This window comes from Ptychodera flava, chromosome 8, assembly GCF_041260155.1.
Source record: "Ptychodera flava strain L36383 chromosome 8, AS_Pfla_20210202, whole genome shotgun sequence".
Classification (NCBI taxonomy): domain Eukaryota; kingdom Metazoa; phylum Hemichordata; class Enteropneusta; family Ptychoderidae; genus Ptychodera; species Ptychodera flava.
Genome location: NC_091935.1, coordinates 31,900,685 through 31,916,662, shown reverse-complemented (window position 1 = coordinate 31,916,662; position 15,978 = coordinate 31,900,685). Strand labels below are relative to the sequence as shown.

The 15,978-nt window shown below is 37.1% G+C and overlaps 1 protein-coding gene across 30 annotated transcripts in view; it reads right to left on the bottom strand.

Moving 5' to 3' along the window:
• The window catches only part of LOC139139083 (dual specificity protein phosphatase CDC14AB-like), a 50,156-nt gene extending 37,696 nt beyond the window's left edge, over positions 1 to 12,460 (bottom strand). For 14 of the 30 annotated variants that reach the window (XM_070707819.1, XM_070707824.1, XM_070707820.1 and 11 more), the window contains exons 1-6: positions 12,072 to 12,396; positions 11,761 to 11,851; positions 11,524 to 11,599; positions 9,366 to 9,401; positions 7,448 to 7,540; positions 2,340 to 2,419 (exon numbers count right to left, since the gene is read on the bottom strand). In XM_070707819.1, the coding sequence (XP_070563920.1) occupies positions 2,340 to 2,419; positions 7,448 to 7,540; positions 9,366 to 9,401; positions 11,524 to 11,599; positions 11,761 to 11,851; positions 12,072 to 12,141 (446 nt within the window). In that variant the 5' untranslated portion in view covers positions 12,142 to 12,396. Of the gene's footprint in view, positions 1 to 2,339; positions 2,420 to 7,447; positions 7,541 to 9,365; positions 9,402 to 11,523; positions 11,600 to 11,760; positions 11,852 to 12,071 lie in introns of all 30 variants that reach the window. The other 16 variants (XM_070707834.1, XM_070707836.1, XM_070707831.1 and 13 more) reach the window with 4 other exon arrangements.
• Positions 12,461 to 15,978: the final 3,518 nt, after the last annotated feature.

The following is a 15,978-nucleotide window of genomic DNA, read 5'->3' as shown; positions in this document are numbered from 1 at the left end:
ACCGCTCTCTCTCCAGAGTGCTCAGCCAGTCTCCAAGATATGAAGGAGCATTAGCAACCGCCATTATAAGCTACTAGGATTAATCAGACGACAAAGTTTGAAAACTGTACCTGCTCTACCACTATCCCATCAAAAAAATCCAGCAAAATGTCAGGAATGTTTATGATGGGTTTACTTGCCACATGTATGCTTAAGGTTACATCAATATTTGCATTAGAAATTGCCGCTTTTTTTCTGTGTTTTTCACTTGTTGGTAAGATATACACCCACATCCACATTGAAATCCAGTGCAAATCAAAACCGACATAATCTGATAACAATTAATTAAAAGTAATGAGACTGTTGTGTGATATTGGCTTCAAGTTGTTGGTATTTGCAGTGCTCTACGCAACAAACAAGCATGCGAAACAGAATACTGTGTTACGTACTCTCAGTGTATTGCACCATGTCCATGTACATACCGGTATACCAGTACACATGTTCCACTGAAATGTGACCATTCCTTTTCACCAGACATTTACAAATTACAGTGCAAGAGGTACACAGTGTTACACGCTTGATTAAAGCTCTATTATTGTTGATTGTGCATATAAAACCTCTATTGTAACGATGATTGTCTTTTTGTTTTTGTTTGTTTGTTTTTTTAAGGGAGTATTGCAATGAGTGGGAGGGCTAGGGTGACTGGGGTGAAAGGTACATCAGAGAATCTAGGAAGGAAGCAGGATGAGGCACATTTCCAATGATATCACAGCAACATCAATTTAAATACGTATATTTCCATCGGTGAACATGTTTGTACACACACAGCTGAACCTTGCCAAAACCAAGCTTGGATGATTGTAAAAAAAAAAGTACCCATGCTACCTCTGATAGGATACAGCATTCAATCTTCTCTCTATCAGATATGACAAATCAACATGACCTAATTTTTTCCACTAGGATGAATAACAACAGCAGCAAGGGAATAAAGAGTTTCTGATAAAACTGAAATCAACTCAGCAAACGGCAGACTGTCCCACTCCAACCAGCCCATTCAAGAAAATAATTTAAAATACATGTACCACAGGCTGACAGCTTGGAACCTGTACAAATCAGCCCCAAGTATTTACAGAAAATGGGAAACCCTTCAATTAAGTGCTTTTATTAAATCAGGTTACTGGCGATCACTGCAACAGCTTGTGTTGCTAGGCTATGCAACCCTTCAGTGTCATTGTACAAATCAAGAGGTGTTATTTTCATTTCTCGCCTTCCTTCAGGGAGGTCAGGTGACTTCCTCTTCAACACTTATTACATCCTCCAGTCTGTTAGTGCTGTCTGTTGCTTTAAACTGACGCCAATTCACCATGGCCACAGGAATACAAGCCACTACTTTATGAAATATACAGGGGAACGGGGATTATGGAATTGTTCACTAAGTTGTCAGAGTATCCAATACAGGTGACTTCCATATGTTCAAAGATACATATGGATCTTACACAAGGCTGTCATGAAGATTTGTCAAATGTAAGACCATTACAGCATCACCATGCAATAAATACCACTACTATTTGAATTGTATTTCTGGGACATATGTTAGTTGCCAACTGGAAGAAAATAATTTTAAACTGACAATATGAACCTCATTCAGGAAACTGTCTCTACAACTATGAAACCAATGACTTGACCAACTTATCTTCCACATGATGTACATTGTACAGTATAAGGTAAGGTACTTGAAAAAATGCATGAAATTTTTTCTTCCAAAATGACAGACTAAAATATCCTTGTCAAGTAATTGAACATTGGGCTAACTGTCAATATTTAACTGGCTAAAACAACTGTATAATTTTACAAGGTTTGGAAGGTCTCTTACAGCACAAATACACATGTTTTTGGATTCAAAAAGTCTATGGTCTGTTTACAGTGGGACTTGGACATGGTGTAAATATCACATCTTTCAACGGGCAATGACACCCAACTTCAAGGGTAAATTCATAGGCTGAGAATCAACACTGCATTTTACATAACCAGCCGTTCAATTCAATAGCAAACAGCCTAAAAATCTACAGGAGAGAGGTCAGCCGCCGACCCTGTAGATATCTTTCCCAGGTTTCAAATTACAAAACATACTTCCTACGCATGTAGCAAGAGAACACTGGTCAAGATAAAACTAATTGAGGCTGACACTTTACACAGTGGAACAGAGTTCATGAAGCCACGTAGCAGTATGTCTGTTGGTAAACACAAAATATAAACTCACGGCAAAATATGAACGATACCACATCCATCAGCACAACACAACTGAAAATTGTCAATGCAGACTATGTACACTGGGTAACATGTTACACTAACAAACCTACCTGAACGGTAAATATGGAGGATTATTGCCAGCTACAAGTGGCCGATATGCTTCTTCAGGAGTTCTCTTTAAATAAATAATCTGCAATACAAATAAAATGAAAATGAATAAACAAACATATTCAGTAAATATAGCAGTGTATAAACATCATGGTTAAAATGAACCTTTGTCAATCTGTTTATTTCAACTCAATGTAATGAGTGAGGTGTAATGAGCACAGGTGTGAGTTGTTTTGGCATTGACGATATCACAGCATACGATGATGCACATTGTGCAAGTCACACAAATACCTGTTCTTTGTTGCTAAATCACAGTGAGGTATGAAAGTAAACATCACCTTGAATTCATTATTCACATTATCTTTGGCCTTACTTTCAAATATTCATAACATTATATAGATCATACATGTGCAAGTACATGCCTTTGCATGTACTGCAATGTCAAGCTTCACTCAGAGAACATCGTCAGTTCCAATACTGCATACCCAGATGGTCATTTCATGGTTATAAGATTGGCAAACACAGCATTGCACAGTTGCCATATCTGCTGAGACACTGCATCACTTCCAATATTTGCTTTGTGCCGATCTTTCGATCTTTCCTGGCCATTTGCTACTGTGCTTTACATAAACACCACTACACAACATGGATGCCCGAATTCACTTTGAACACCTGCATTCCTTATTTACATCCATGTGTGAAAAATAATCTTGGATAGCACAAGTTGTATCAATGTTGAAATAATCAGACTGATACCTACATTTTTTAAAGAATACTGCACTGTGTTATTTTCCTTTGTAATAGCAAAGATACTAAAATGTTCCAATACTATCAGTTACATGTACGTCTGTCTGTCTAAAACTTGCATTATTTGTTTTTCCCTTAAAGGGACATATTAAAGGTTTGTTTTTTCAGGCCTGAAAGTATATGTACAGTAAGTTTCAGAACAATCGCAAAGAGCAGCTGTTGGCCCAAATGAAAGAAACTTTAAAGAAAGTTCTTGTATACAGATGAATAGTTGTCTGGAAGTCCAATGGAAGTTACATTTAACGCTTTGAAATGTGAGAAATCCAGTTCAGTATACTGCTCAAACTTAAATGCCAGTGTATCTTGACATATGCACTGTGGACAGCTTTGTTCAAATGGTTCAATGTCCATGGATTCCTATGCACAGACAATAGACGGCACGCACACAGGCCGCTAAATGGACCAGCCTATGGTTCCAGCTGCTTCACTGAATTCCCCAACTCTATAGAGCTCCTAGGGAGAGGGCAACGCTAGGGTCACAGCACTCCCTTTCTTTTCTTATTGCAGATGAATCAAAGTGGTCTCTCTTCAGTGGGCGTGAATAGCCATTGGAAATTATTATTTCCATTCCTTCTGCAGTTCAACACACTCTGCCACTTACACAGAAAAAGAGCGTCAACTGAAAACATACACTGTAACCATGGTAACCAATGGAAGTTTAGTATCACTGTACACTTGATTATACAATTTAAACATCTGAACTACCTCATTCTTTTTTAACAACAAAAAGCTATACAAACATTATACATGTATACCATTCCTTTTATTGTTTTATTTTGTTTTTTGTTTTTTCAAAGGGAGGGGAGGGGGTTATGATGGTATATATTTGACTAATTTTACATCATGGAAACATAATACCAAGCAAACCAAAGTTGTACAAAATGAAATAACGTATACCTAGATTTTTGACAGCCAACACATATTTTAATGCACTCGAAAAGAAAAGGTCAGTGAATGTTGTGATTATCTTTGGGATAGAAAAAAGAAGGAAAAAGCAGAGTAGATATTCTTGGTTTGAGACTCATCAGGTATGGCGATGCAAACGGTTGTTCCAGTGTAAAATACAAATAGACAATGTGTGGCGAATAGCCTTTGCAATGAAAAGGCCAGTACCTGCGTCACTGGCCTTTTTGTAATTGAGAATAATGAGGCATTAGGTTCGCATATACAAGTAAACCTCAGATAACACCATCGTTGTATTTGAAGTAAAAAATAAGAAGTGACAAAAAAATCAAGACGAACATGAGATAAAGAATTTGTACCTGTTAACAAAAACACAGGCTGAGATTAACCAAATCTTTTGTGCTGATCAAACAAAATTACATAAAACACACTTGATATATAAAACCATACAGGACAGCCACCATTGACTTCATAAAACTGGCAGGAGGCAAGCCTGTTAGCTACATCCTCCTCAACCCCCTCCCCACCCTCCACTGGGGCCTACGCTATATGCCACATTTGAACATTATATTATGCCCACATACCATTTAAAAATGTATCCATTTACATTAAGAATTCACACACATTTTATTGATCCAAACTTTTTGATTAAGTCATACTTCCCCGTAATTCAATTGGGAAGTCTACTTGACAGTTATAATCACATTACAAAATTTATGGATTCAATAAGACAGAATCTCCATGAGCTGAACTGGTGACTGAAAATATGTACTGTGTGATATTCCATGCTGTCACCCGAGATCATGGATATTTTTTCCAACCACCTGCCCCTTTGCTTTGGTATAATCCTACTGATTGTATTGTCTTGGCACAGGCTATAATGCGGAAATAGGGATGTGAGGGTCAGTGCATCAAGATGGGCTTCAATAAACCAAGAGGTTCCATGATCTACCTTAACCGTGTGTTTGTTTATTGCATATGCAAACCAACCATGGTGAATAACCCCATGAACTTGACCATGAACTCAATCAAATACTGTAAATTGAATCGATAATACTACGAAATGAGTTGCACATTAAATGAAGCAATGAAATGTTTGGTTTGCCTCTAACAATAGCATTCAATTTTTGATCGCAAGCCACACAATTTGATGAAATAGATGGAGGAAATTTTCTCATATATGGATTAAGGTTTTCGTAGAATTGACATTCAGAACGTTGCAATAATTGGAAGGCATTGTCATAAAATAAGTACGTTCTAACTAACTTGCAAAAATAAAATGCACACCATGTAGTGAGAGTCGGAGCAAACCTGTATAAAATGCCTTAGTTTAACCTTTTGTAACTGAACAGTGGCAGCAAATGTCACATAGATTCCCTTGGAATGACTGAATTATATTCATTATATTAATAAATAATTAAATACGTACTGAAGAAAATGACAAGAATAAATTCGCAAAAATTGAAGAAAATACACAAATTCTATTTTTTTGGGGTAAAAAATTGTGGTCTGCGGATACATGAACTGGAATCGCTCTCTTTTGGTCACTCTGTATGAGCTAACAGCAGTAAAATAATTGTCATTTCTGAAAATATTTTGTCATGCTGTCTGTCTCCACCGGATAATTAATATCAGGCCATCTTGAACAACAGAGAAGAAAAATACATGTTGGAATTGGCACAGTGTTGTATTGTTTGGTTAAAAAAATACAGCACATATATCCACAGTCACTAGACTGTTATCACCGTCTATGGTGACACTAACTGACACCTGATGGGTAATGATGGCTGTCCGTTATCTTCTTTTTGCAGCTGGAGCATTCATGTATTCAAAGCAAAAACACCGTAGATATCTCTACTGCTCACTATCAGATATGTACAGCCATCATATATGTAAAGACGTATATTCACCTATTACATTAATACAGAGATGAACACCTTGCATGCTACACATGAACATATCCCATGGATCCATATATAGGTTACCGTCAATATGTCAATATGCACAACAAACAAACACACTGCCAGTGAAAGCACTCTTTTGAAATGACATATGGCATATTCGTCATGTTGGCAATTTGGAAAGTTCACAGTGCCAAAGAATCAGTTCTGCTTACGGCGAAAAATTTCACATAATCAAATGTCAGCGATAGTGCAAAAGTAGTATTTATCTTGTAGTCTGAGGATTTGCAGGTTAATAGGAAATTCATGAGTACTAGGGCGATACACGATAACAGACTGAATCTATCAAGGGGGATGGCTATTAATAAATCAACATCCCTCCGCTACTAATCCGCCTCTCCTTTTTCAATTGAAACAATATGGTGTGAACATTATCCATCACTTCTCAGAGGAAACTACTGACGGGAAAACAAATAATTCATCATTCTTGTGGCACGTTCATACCATAAACATGTAAATCAAACCCTTGGAATTTTAGGAACTTTTTATAGTGAATTCTATTTTTCTCAGAAATTTTGCTCAATGGCATAGCACAACATAATTTCCTTTTTTCTTCCATTTTTTGTTGAAACCTTTGAGGAAAAGTGCCCTTCAGAGGAGAGATCTTTGATACTCAAATTTTTACATCACTTTGCTGGTCTGCTTTTGGTGTGAATTCAATTTTCAAGCCTGTGGAGCAAATGATGTTTCGGTCTCTCCTTTGAGAAAATTTAAAATTCAAGTTTCCCTATCGAGTAAACACAGGGAGGAGCAGCCATTTTGAATTTCAATCATCAGTATATTTTTTAGGGAGTTTGTTTCTGTAAGTAATCCAAAAATTTGAACAGTTAATCCTGTTATGTCAATATGGGCAACTGAGCTGTCAACACAGGCACCTGAGTGGAACCTGTGGTTTGTATGCGGTTTCTCATTCCAGGATGGCTGGTGTGGAAAGAGTTGTACCGAACTACCTACAATCCAAACTTGGACATGGACTGCTGGTGAAGTCAACCGATCAATTTGTACAAAATCAAACACTAGCCGTAAGTGACCTTGTAACTCACTGACTGAGATGCCTATCAATGACAAATGCCATACACTGCATTTCATTGGCCGTCATCTGTCACCTCAAACAAGGCAACGTAATCTGACACACCATGCTGTGCAATCTTGTTTACATGGACCAGACAGTCCTCCTAAATAAGTAAGCTGCATGCTTTGGATGCTATTTGCAAGACAATATCCAATGTGATGCCTGATGTGTACAGAAATAGTCACTCCATCAAGTTGTCTATAAATACTTCTGCTATAGTGCAGTAGCCTAGCCCAACACAGCAGTGAAACGTTATCAACAGCAAACCACAGCATCAGATCAATAACATGAGGACTACATGAACGTGTCACATTTCAGGAGCTGATCACATCAAATTGAATCTTTTAACATAAATATGTGTACTTACTGAATAGGCTCCTATAAGAAAAGCTGCATTGGCACGTTTCCTAGCATCAAAACTTGTAAAGTGAACTATCTTCTTTTTTGCGAGAGAAAAAGACTGAAATAAAGAAGTGTACAATGTAAGCCCTACAAGTACTGAGAAATAATCACCATAATCATCCATGACATGATAATAATATGGATGAATAACAACTATGTAGTAATATTTTTGAATATCATTACCCAACAATTTTTATGTTAGATAATATCAACGAAATACTTTTTCACTGAAATCATACTGATGCCTGCACACATAATTTCAAAATGATTAACCTTTATAAATTACACATAACTCCTCTGGATAAAATTGTTTTAAACATATTGGACAGAAACTATTGGATAGGGAGGTATATGTATCTCAACAGTATGCCTTCCAAGACGATAATATGCATCCCTGATAATGATATACAAGATTTTCCCACATAGAAAGATATCGTTAGGCCAAAACAAATTAATAGGTCTGTTTCTGGTCACCGACATGTGGCAAAAATGATGTGGCGACGTGATTTTTTTCAATTATTTTTGATAAATATTGATAAATATTTTGATACATTTTCCCTTTTTTCCATTGGAGCAAATGAAAAACAGGAAAATAAAGAGTTGACATGCACACTTTGAAGTGATTCGGGCAGTGACCAGACACAAATCAATTTTTTTTTGGCTTTATTAATATGGGTGGGGTGTGGGGGTTATAAAACAATTCACAAAATTTTGGAGGGGTTGGATGTGAGAGGGGTTGTAGGACTGTTCACAGAAATTTCAACTGACAAAAAATGGCGCACAAATCTGTCTCAGAGAGGGCACACTGGTGAGAAAGAAATAAGATTGAATGTAACTGTTACTGAAGTCTTATTACCACTTCCTCTTGTCCCTTGTTTTCTCGCATACGTTTCTAGTGTGACAGTGTGCCATGCTTGGACTTACACATGCTAATTATCACATGCAGAGGTGATTTGTTACGGATTGCCTGGATGTGCAACGATTCAACACTAAAAATGTACATCTTTCTTGAAATCTCCTTACCAAAACTCCCACTAAAACTACACCCAACCCTTATAAGAAATTACATCATCATAGGTATTGCACACTGATACAAAAAAGATAACACTGGGCTATCCTTCTTCCTTCGTTGTAAACATATACATGTAATTCATTGTTTGGACTTCAATATCAAAAATCACTATACTCTACATGCTACTGTAACTATGACTGTTATTTTTGACAACTTGTACATACAGGAGTTAGTAATTAACAAAACTGATGCATTATAACATCTGCACACACACATATACAGAAATTCACTGAGGAAACTACATGTACAGCTAAAAAAATTCAACAATTATATAAATATGTAAATTTCACACAGTTATTTGTATGAGACAAATTTCAGAAGTTGAAATAGAAGACCTCTTCTTTAATACATTGTGATCTTGCTACATGAATCTCATGGTTATCACTTCTTGAACTTTAAACTTTTTCTGACCAGTTTCAACTTAGCAGCCAACATGGACATACAGTCAATTTGGTCTAGTCATGCACAGTTTGGGTGACAAATGTTACCAGGATCACAGTAATTCAAATGACTGGCCTAAACAGGTAGCACATGCACCAACTAACTTCTATTTATGCAGAGAAAAGTTTGCAGGATAAAAAGAAAACTAATGTTATTGTTAGGTGAGCATCTAATCAGTAGCATAGAGGGAGAGGAACAAGACAAGAGTTAGTTGAAGTTTACAGGGTCATGCATCACTTTTTAGTAGCCTGTCACCCCTTTGTTCCTTGATCATGGAACAACCCATTTTTCTCTCTATGGATTAGTCCATTGACCAGAGGAGCATGGGGCAATCAAGGTACAGAAAGAGTGAAAGATAGATGCAGCTTACATGACTCCAACAGTTCTCATCCCTGAAAGTAAATGCCTACGGAATGGAGAATGGAAGGAAGACAGAGAGGATTTGTCAAGAGCGTCAGCACTAATATCATCACTCTTGTAGCAATTTTCATCCTGTCACTATATTGTCTATAGAATTAGCCAGCTGTCCTGAGTGAATTTTCTGAACCAGTGGCTGGTATTAGTAAATACACAGAATACTACCCAACAGCTTTGTATGGTTGACTACTGTGTAACATTCCTTGGATTTTCACATGCAACTACTGAGTTGTTACTACCCTTCTGTGTGTGTTTGTTCAAAGGTTTGCACTGAACACTGGAAGTGCATTTTGACATTTCATATGGTCTGTATCATCTCGTATATGAACCGGACATAGAGTCTATAACTTTTGGAGCTTTTCTTTTGATTCCTGCAATGTTGTTTTGACAATGTGAACTCATAAAATTTAATATAATTAATAGTCATTATTGTATTACACAATATAACGTCAACAATGTTAATACTTAAAAATCTCTAAAATACACTGCCTTAGACTTAATCAACAGAAACTAACAAAAAGTTAAAAATTTATAGTTGGTGCAGAATTTGACATTTATTATCCTGACCTGACTCTGAATTTATTGAGCCATGATACAATAAAGCTAGCATGGATACAACGGCCAGGCATGAAACCATGATGAGATTCAAAACTTTCAATCCAGGATGTTGTGGTCCAGCACATACCATTTCCTGTTATCAAACAGACTCTGTTTTGCCACTGCGACTGTGTAACAGTACTAATACACAACATTTGTGTTCACATATAGGGTTACTTGGCACGAATCAGAAGGCAAAAGTCACAACAAATTATACATTCAAGAATTACAATCTACTTTCAGGCTGTTTATTTGGTTCATATACATAGCTGACACTCAACTAGAATCATGTCAATGTTACTGAATCCTAAAATGGGCTGGATATAGATGAACGCATGAATTCTAAGGGTGTCTTCAAAACTGACAATCTCTCACCGAATTCTTCCCTGCAGTGCCTGTCTGTATTTCAATTCTCAGCATATCATCTGAATTGACACTGGTCATATGCTGTACTACAATCACCTGATTGTGGAACAGTTACCAAACTTCATAATGGAACTTTTCCCATTTGCTTTAGTATCTTATCGCAAGTTTATGCAGCTAACCTTTAAACATCAATTACCATGCATCGTCCGAGTACCATCACTTGTCATTATTAAAGGCAAATTTCTCTGAGTAGACAGATACTGCCTTTACTGTTTGTGAAAAATAATGATTACTTCATTGCATGCTGTATTGCACAGGCTTTCAATGTCTACCATTTTTAGGTAATGGAAAATACTCAAGTAAAAACGAATTTGGCAATGACACAACAAAAAAATCCAAAACTGATGAAGCAAATAATTTTTCATACATGTACCTCTGCCCTGGTTGGCAATATTTAAAATTTAAGTAGCCACGTGATACTGGTCTTGCTGTTCATACCATATATCACCCGATTCATTATCAAGTTGATACCATCTAAAGATATGTATCTGTGTAATCATACAAAACTAGCTAAAGATTCATGGAAATACCACAGTTACATGTAAAGTGAATCACATGAAGATGATGATTTTACGCATACAGTCAATAGTATTCATGATAGTGGTGTTGCAAAATTATTGGTTGCCTTCTATCCTTTCTTACGCACTGCATTCCTTTACAAATGTGTAAACCAAATACTTTGTTGCATTACTGAATAGCTGAAGGATAAAATCAAAGATAATGAAAGAAAATTTCAAAAGCTGTCAAAAACAACAGGAGCTTCAAGGAAACTGAAAGTCTGTAACAATATGAGCTCATACAGACAGCTACAACAGGTGCCATCATTCACTGGATGACTGATTCAGAGAGAGATTTGACCTTGTTAGTACAGTAAAGAGTGCCTTTGTTTTTTGTTAGTTTATCGGAGCAAAATTGACTTACTCATGACTAAGAGTGATTAGTGACAATTAAAGTGAGTCTGGTAACCCCTAAATATATTAAAACACCCATGGCGTAATTATTTGGTTTATAACTAGCAACCATGGCCACTGGCGGAGGGCGATTCTGGTGTCGAAACTTTATGTTTGGTATGCACTATTTCCTCTTACCTTTAGTTTCTTATTGAGCTTACAGCAGTACCTGTAGAGCATAGCTAGATTCAGCGGTCCGAAGTCCGCATAAAAACTGCGAAGCAAAAAGAGTAGATAACTGTCAAAAACCTCCATGCATTCATTTAATGATATTGGAGACTCGCAATCTTTAGCTTTTCCCGTTGAAAGGTTTCAGAAATGGAAGAAATTGCATAAATTCAAAACTGGCTGAATAGAGAGGAAAATTCTACTTACTTTTCATATATCAACTCATCGTCGATACTGAAATAGTGTGTGTTTGTTGTACTTCTGGGCTTATTTCGTAGAGTTGCAAAATACAGACGATCTGTTAGGGAGAGACACGGAAGGGTTAGCGGAACTGTTTTCGGACCCTTGGTCCTAACTTATTCATGTTATTGCACCCGTATGGTATCTGTGTACACTTCAGTTACGGGAGGTTTGTCGGCAGTCATAAATATAACACTTACACAGTCGAACACAAGGTGGGTGTCAAGCTAAGAGACTAAAGCATAAATAACTCGGTATACACCGACAGTGACACTTACCTTTGATAATTTCAGATGCGCATAGTAACTCGTTTTCTTCCGCCATATCCAAAATACTGCGATTATCCATGTACCGATCTGGCCCACTAGCTTGGGCACGAAACTTCCCCCGTTCAAGCACGACTACACTCACGTCAGTTAAAGGTACCTTCCTATTTCTTATTTCGATGAATCCACTATTACAATAACATGTGCGAAAACAGTGTAATCCCCTTGTCGATCCAGCTGTTTATGCAGGCTGTTACTGATTGATAATGCTTAAAATTCGAGAATAAAATTTACCAAAGAACGTAAACTTTAGACGACAGCTAGAACGGCCATATTTCTTTAGAGCATTCGAAAACAGGGCTGGTTGCAGGTCATGTGTCACCTTGTAGCCAATGGGAAATGAGTTTCAATTCGTTGTCACGGGAATATGCAAATTGTCTACGTGTGAATGTGTTGTCATCGGCAAATAGTAACACTATTTTGGACCTGACCATTTTTGTATCTAGGGGATGCACCAGAAAAACATATTGCGGAGTAACTTCTTCTTGCATTGATGATAAAAAAGATGTGAAGGACTTTGGACATCATTCTACAACCAAAATTTTTAAAATCACCATCGATGCTTTGCAGACGAAAATAAACAGAACGTCCACCAATCCTCTATGTACCCCTAATTTCTATAGTGGACCTGGAAGTATTGTTAATTGGTGACGTCATTTGTATATCGCTTCTTCATTTACAGTGAAACCACATGAGTGATTCAATTCACAAATACTCGCGGTTACGTAGTTGGTTTAAGTGTCTCTTTTTGAAATTATGGCCAATAAAGTATTTCAATTGTGTATATCGACGACAGTTCCACATTCTTCCAAGGTTTTAGGACTGTTACGGTGAGACTGATCTTCAAAGGAAGGTTGATGACAACGTGACAGCTGATTTTATACACAATGCGTCTATTTACATGTCAAAGTAAATACTTTTGGGTATACGTACCCGTTCTGTTCATAAGTTTTTAATGCCCGGGGTGTTGCCGATGACAATAGCTCGTACTTTTACAATTGAAAAATAAATGAATCACTGTAACAAATTTCATACTGTGCTATGTTTTTCATTCGAATCACGATTTTCAATTTGTTAAATTTTATGTACATTTGTCTGATTTGTTTGTTTGTTTGTTTGTTTATTTACTGGTATGCATGTTTTGATATCGGGGTCATCTTCACCAATTAACTTACTGGGTACAATTTTGTCCTTTCGGATCACATCATATTTTTATCTATTCACTTGTTTGTTTGTTTTTATCCATGTCTGTCTGTTCTTCGTTATTCCTTTCGGTCTCTCTTTCTTCACCTTCCCTTTCTTTCTCTCAATATCTCCATCTACCAACAAAGTAATTGTAAAAGTACAACGCTGATTGTGTGATGGAGATCGACGACAATCAAAAATAGTGTAAATAAAAATTGTAATATGTATGTATCATGTACGACTTATAGTATTATTGATACACCATCGCAGTCTTGATGTAAAATTAACTTTTCATTCATTCATTCCGTATATTGAAAGATTGAAATACTTTATATTAGGAAATTGAAGAACGCAACACGCCGCATTTAGGCTTCTGTGTTGCGGTTTACCGTGGCAGTTTTACAATTGAGTCATATTCAAGCCAATAATGTGAGGTTATCCAGCCATAAAGGGGCGTTAGATTTGTTTGACGTTGACAGGTCTTTGAGATTCTGATCACAGAATATATATTATAAAAAAGGAGATACAAACCATCACTTATATACAAACATGGTAAATAAGAACTAAAGAAGCCACTGGCTGCGGCCTATTCGTGTAAACTTTTGCAACATGACTTTATACAGTAATTTCAGCAAAAAAAATTTCAATAATTTAAGTGAAGTTATCTGTAATTTGAATCTGATTATTAACCCTTTGAGTGCTGTAATTTTTCCCACCAAATTTTTCATGCAAAGGTTTTCCAATTTTTCCAAATTTTTCTGTAATTTTATTGATCATTTTGGACCAGATGGACATCACTTTCATTGGCTACAGTTTTTGATCAAAATTTTGGGAAATCTTAAGAAGAATTAAGTTGTCTTGTTTTGTGAGGTAGCACCGAACACAGAAAGACACACCGGACAAAAAGGGGGATTCTCTCCCTATCGGGAGACTTCCTAGAAATGTTACATGTATTTTGATGCAGCTATTCGATGACACAGTGATGGCAGTTTTTCTCGAAAATGATAGTTTCAAAGTGTTCAAGAATGAATGAATTGCGGGACATGACTTTGAGTTCAAATGGAGTATTGAGTTAATGAGTTAATTTACACTGCGGAAATACATTTTTCATGTAAGTGACAATTTGCTATATGTCTTTGCTACAGAGGGGTATCACTATTATTGAATAAATGTGAAAATAAGCAAAGCAATGATGAACTTTTTCACAGCAAAGGTAAACCCGCCCTCAAATTTGATAATGAATATACTGGTACACTTATTAATCAGGAGGTCAATTTTTCTCCCGATGGGAAGGAACCCCCCCCCCCCCTTTTTTTTTGGTCTAGTGCACAGGGACGCGTTATTTACCGAGCGCACGCTGCAACCTCTGGCGAATGTGGGTACTATGAATAGTTGTACACACACTCTCACTCATAAGAAAATCCAAGGGTGGACACCGAACTAGACGGTTTGGGAAAATCTACATTGTAACGGCTTATATGCCAACAAAACCAATAGTTATGGCTATTTCTTACGTCAAATAAAACATTTTCCAAGTATTTTTACCAAGTAGTGCGTCTGTCATTTGAAACAGAGTGTAATTTCGCCGCTTGAACGAAGGGAAAACTGCTCTGTATGCAAATTGCACATCGCGACGTCACTATAGATTTCTCGAGTACTGATTGGCTATGAAGTGTCCGCTTTCCTATGACGTAAGTATGTGCAAATATAAACATTGCAAACGGCGTCCCATAGTTTCAACCCGGAAGTATGGATCTCGAACAGTTTTCGACTGTTTCATGGCATTAAAGAAAGGCGTATGCGTACAACTAATTAAACCTAGTGCCTGTCTAACAATATGAGAAGTGTGGAATATCTTTTTGGTCATTTTTTTTCATATTTCAGTGATTTTTACTAAGGTTGGAGCGCGAGTCGTACACGGTAACGTACAGACCGTACGCGTTCCGATGAAACACGCACCAGCTGTCCAATGACAGTTGCTGTTTGAATTTGATTGACGTACAGAGTAGTTTTCTTTCAGGTGTCCGGTTTGTGTCCACCCTTGGTGTTTTATATAAGAACAGCGGCAATGCACTTTATCTTGAAAATACTATTTTTACGATCAGATGGAAATATAAATAGTTATTAATAATTAATATGTTATTATGAACAAGCGAACACGGAAATGTTGCAAAAGATCGAGTCATAATGTTCGAAAATTGGTACTCATAGTACCAACACTCGTGACAATTCATGAAGCGCATGGCATGACTACATTCGAAAGATAACGCGTCCCTGTGGTCTAGTGTGCCTTGCTGAGGTAGGACTCCGGGGAGATGGGCTGCGGGCGTCCTCCTATAGACACAACATTCGATGAAGTGTCGTTTAGGTTGCTGAAAGCGTGTAACATCGATCCAACCAACGCACTGTGCAGTAGCTTTGGTGCTTGGTACGAATTCGTTGAGCTGTCATATTGCCCACGGAAAGACGGGCCGCGGTTCTAGCGTTATGAATACGCTACACATTGCTCTTGCAAAGGGTTGTAGTTGTACAAGAGATCAATATTTCAACACATTCATCTTTTTTTAATAGTATCGGGCACGGTTATTTGTTTTCTACAATTCCGCTTTGCTCCTACGCGCTCCATCGACGTGTGTACATAAACTGTGTATAACGTCACAACTGAAAAGTCAAA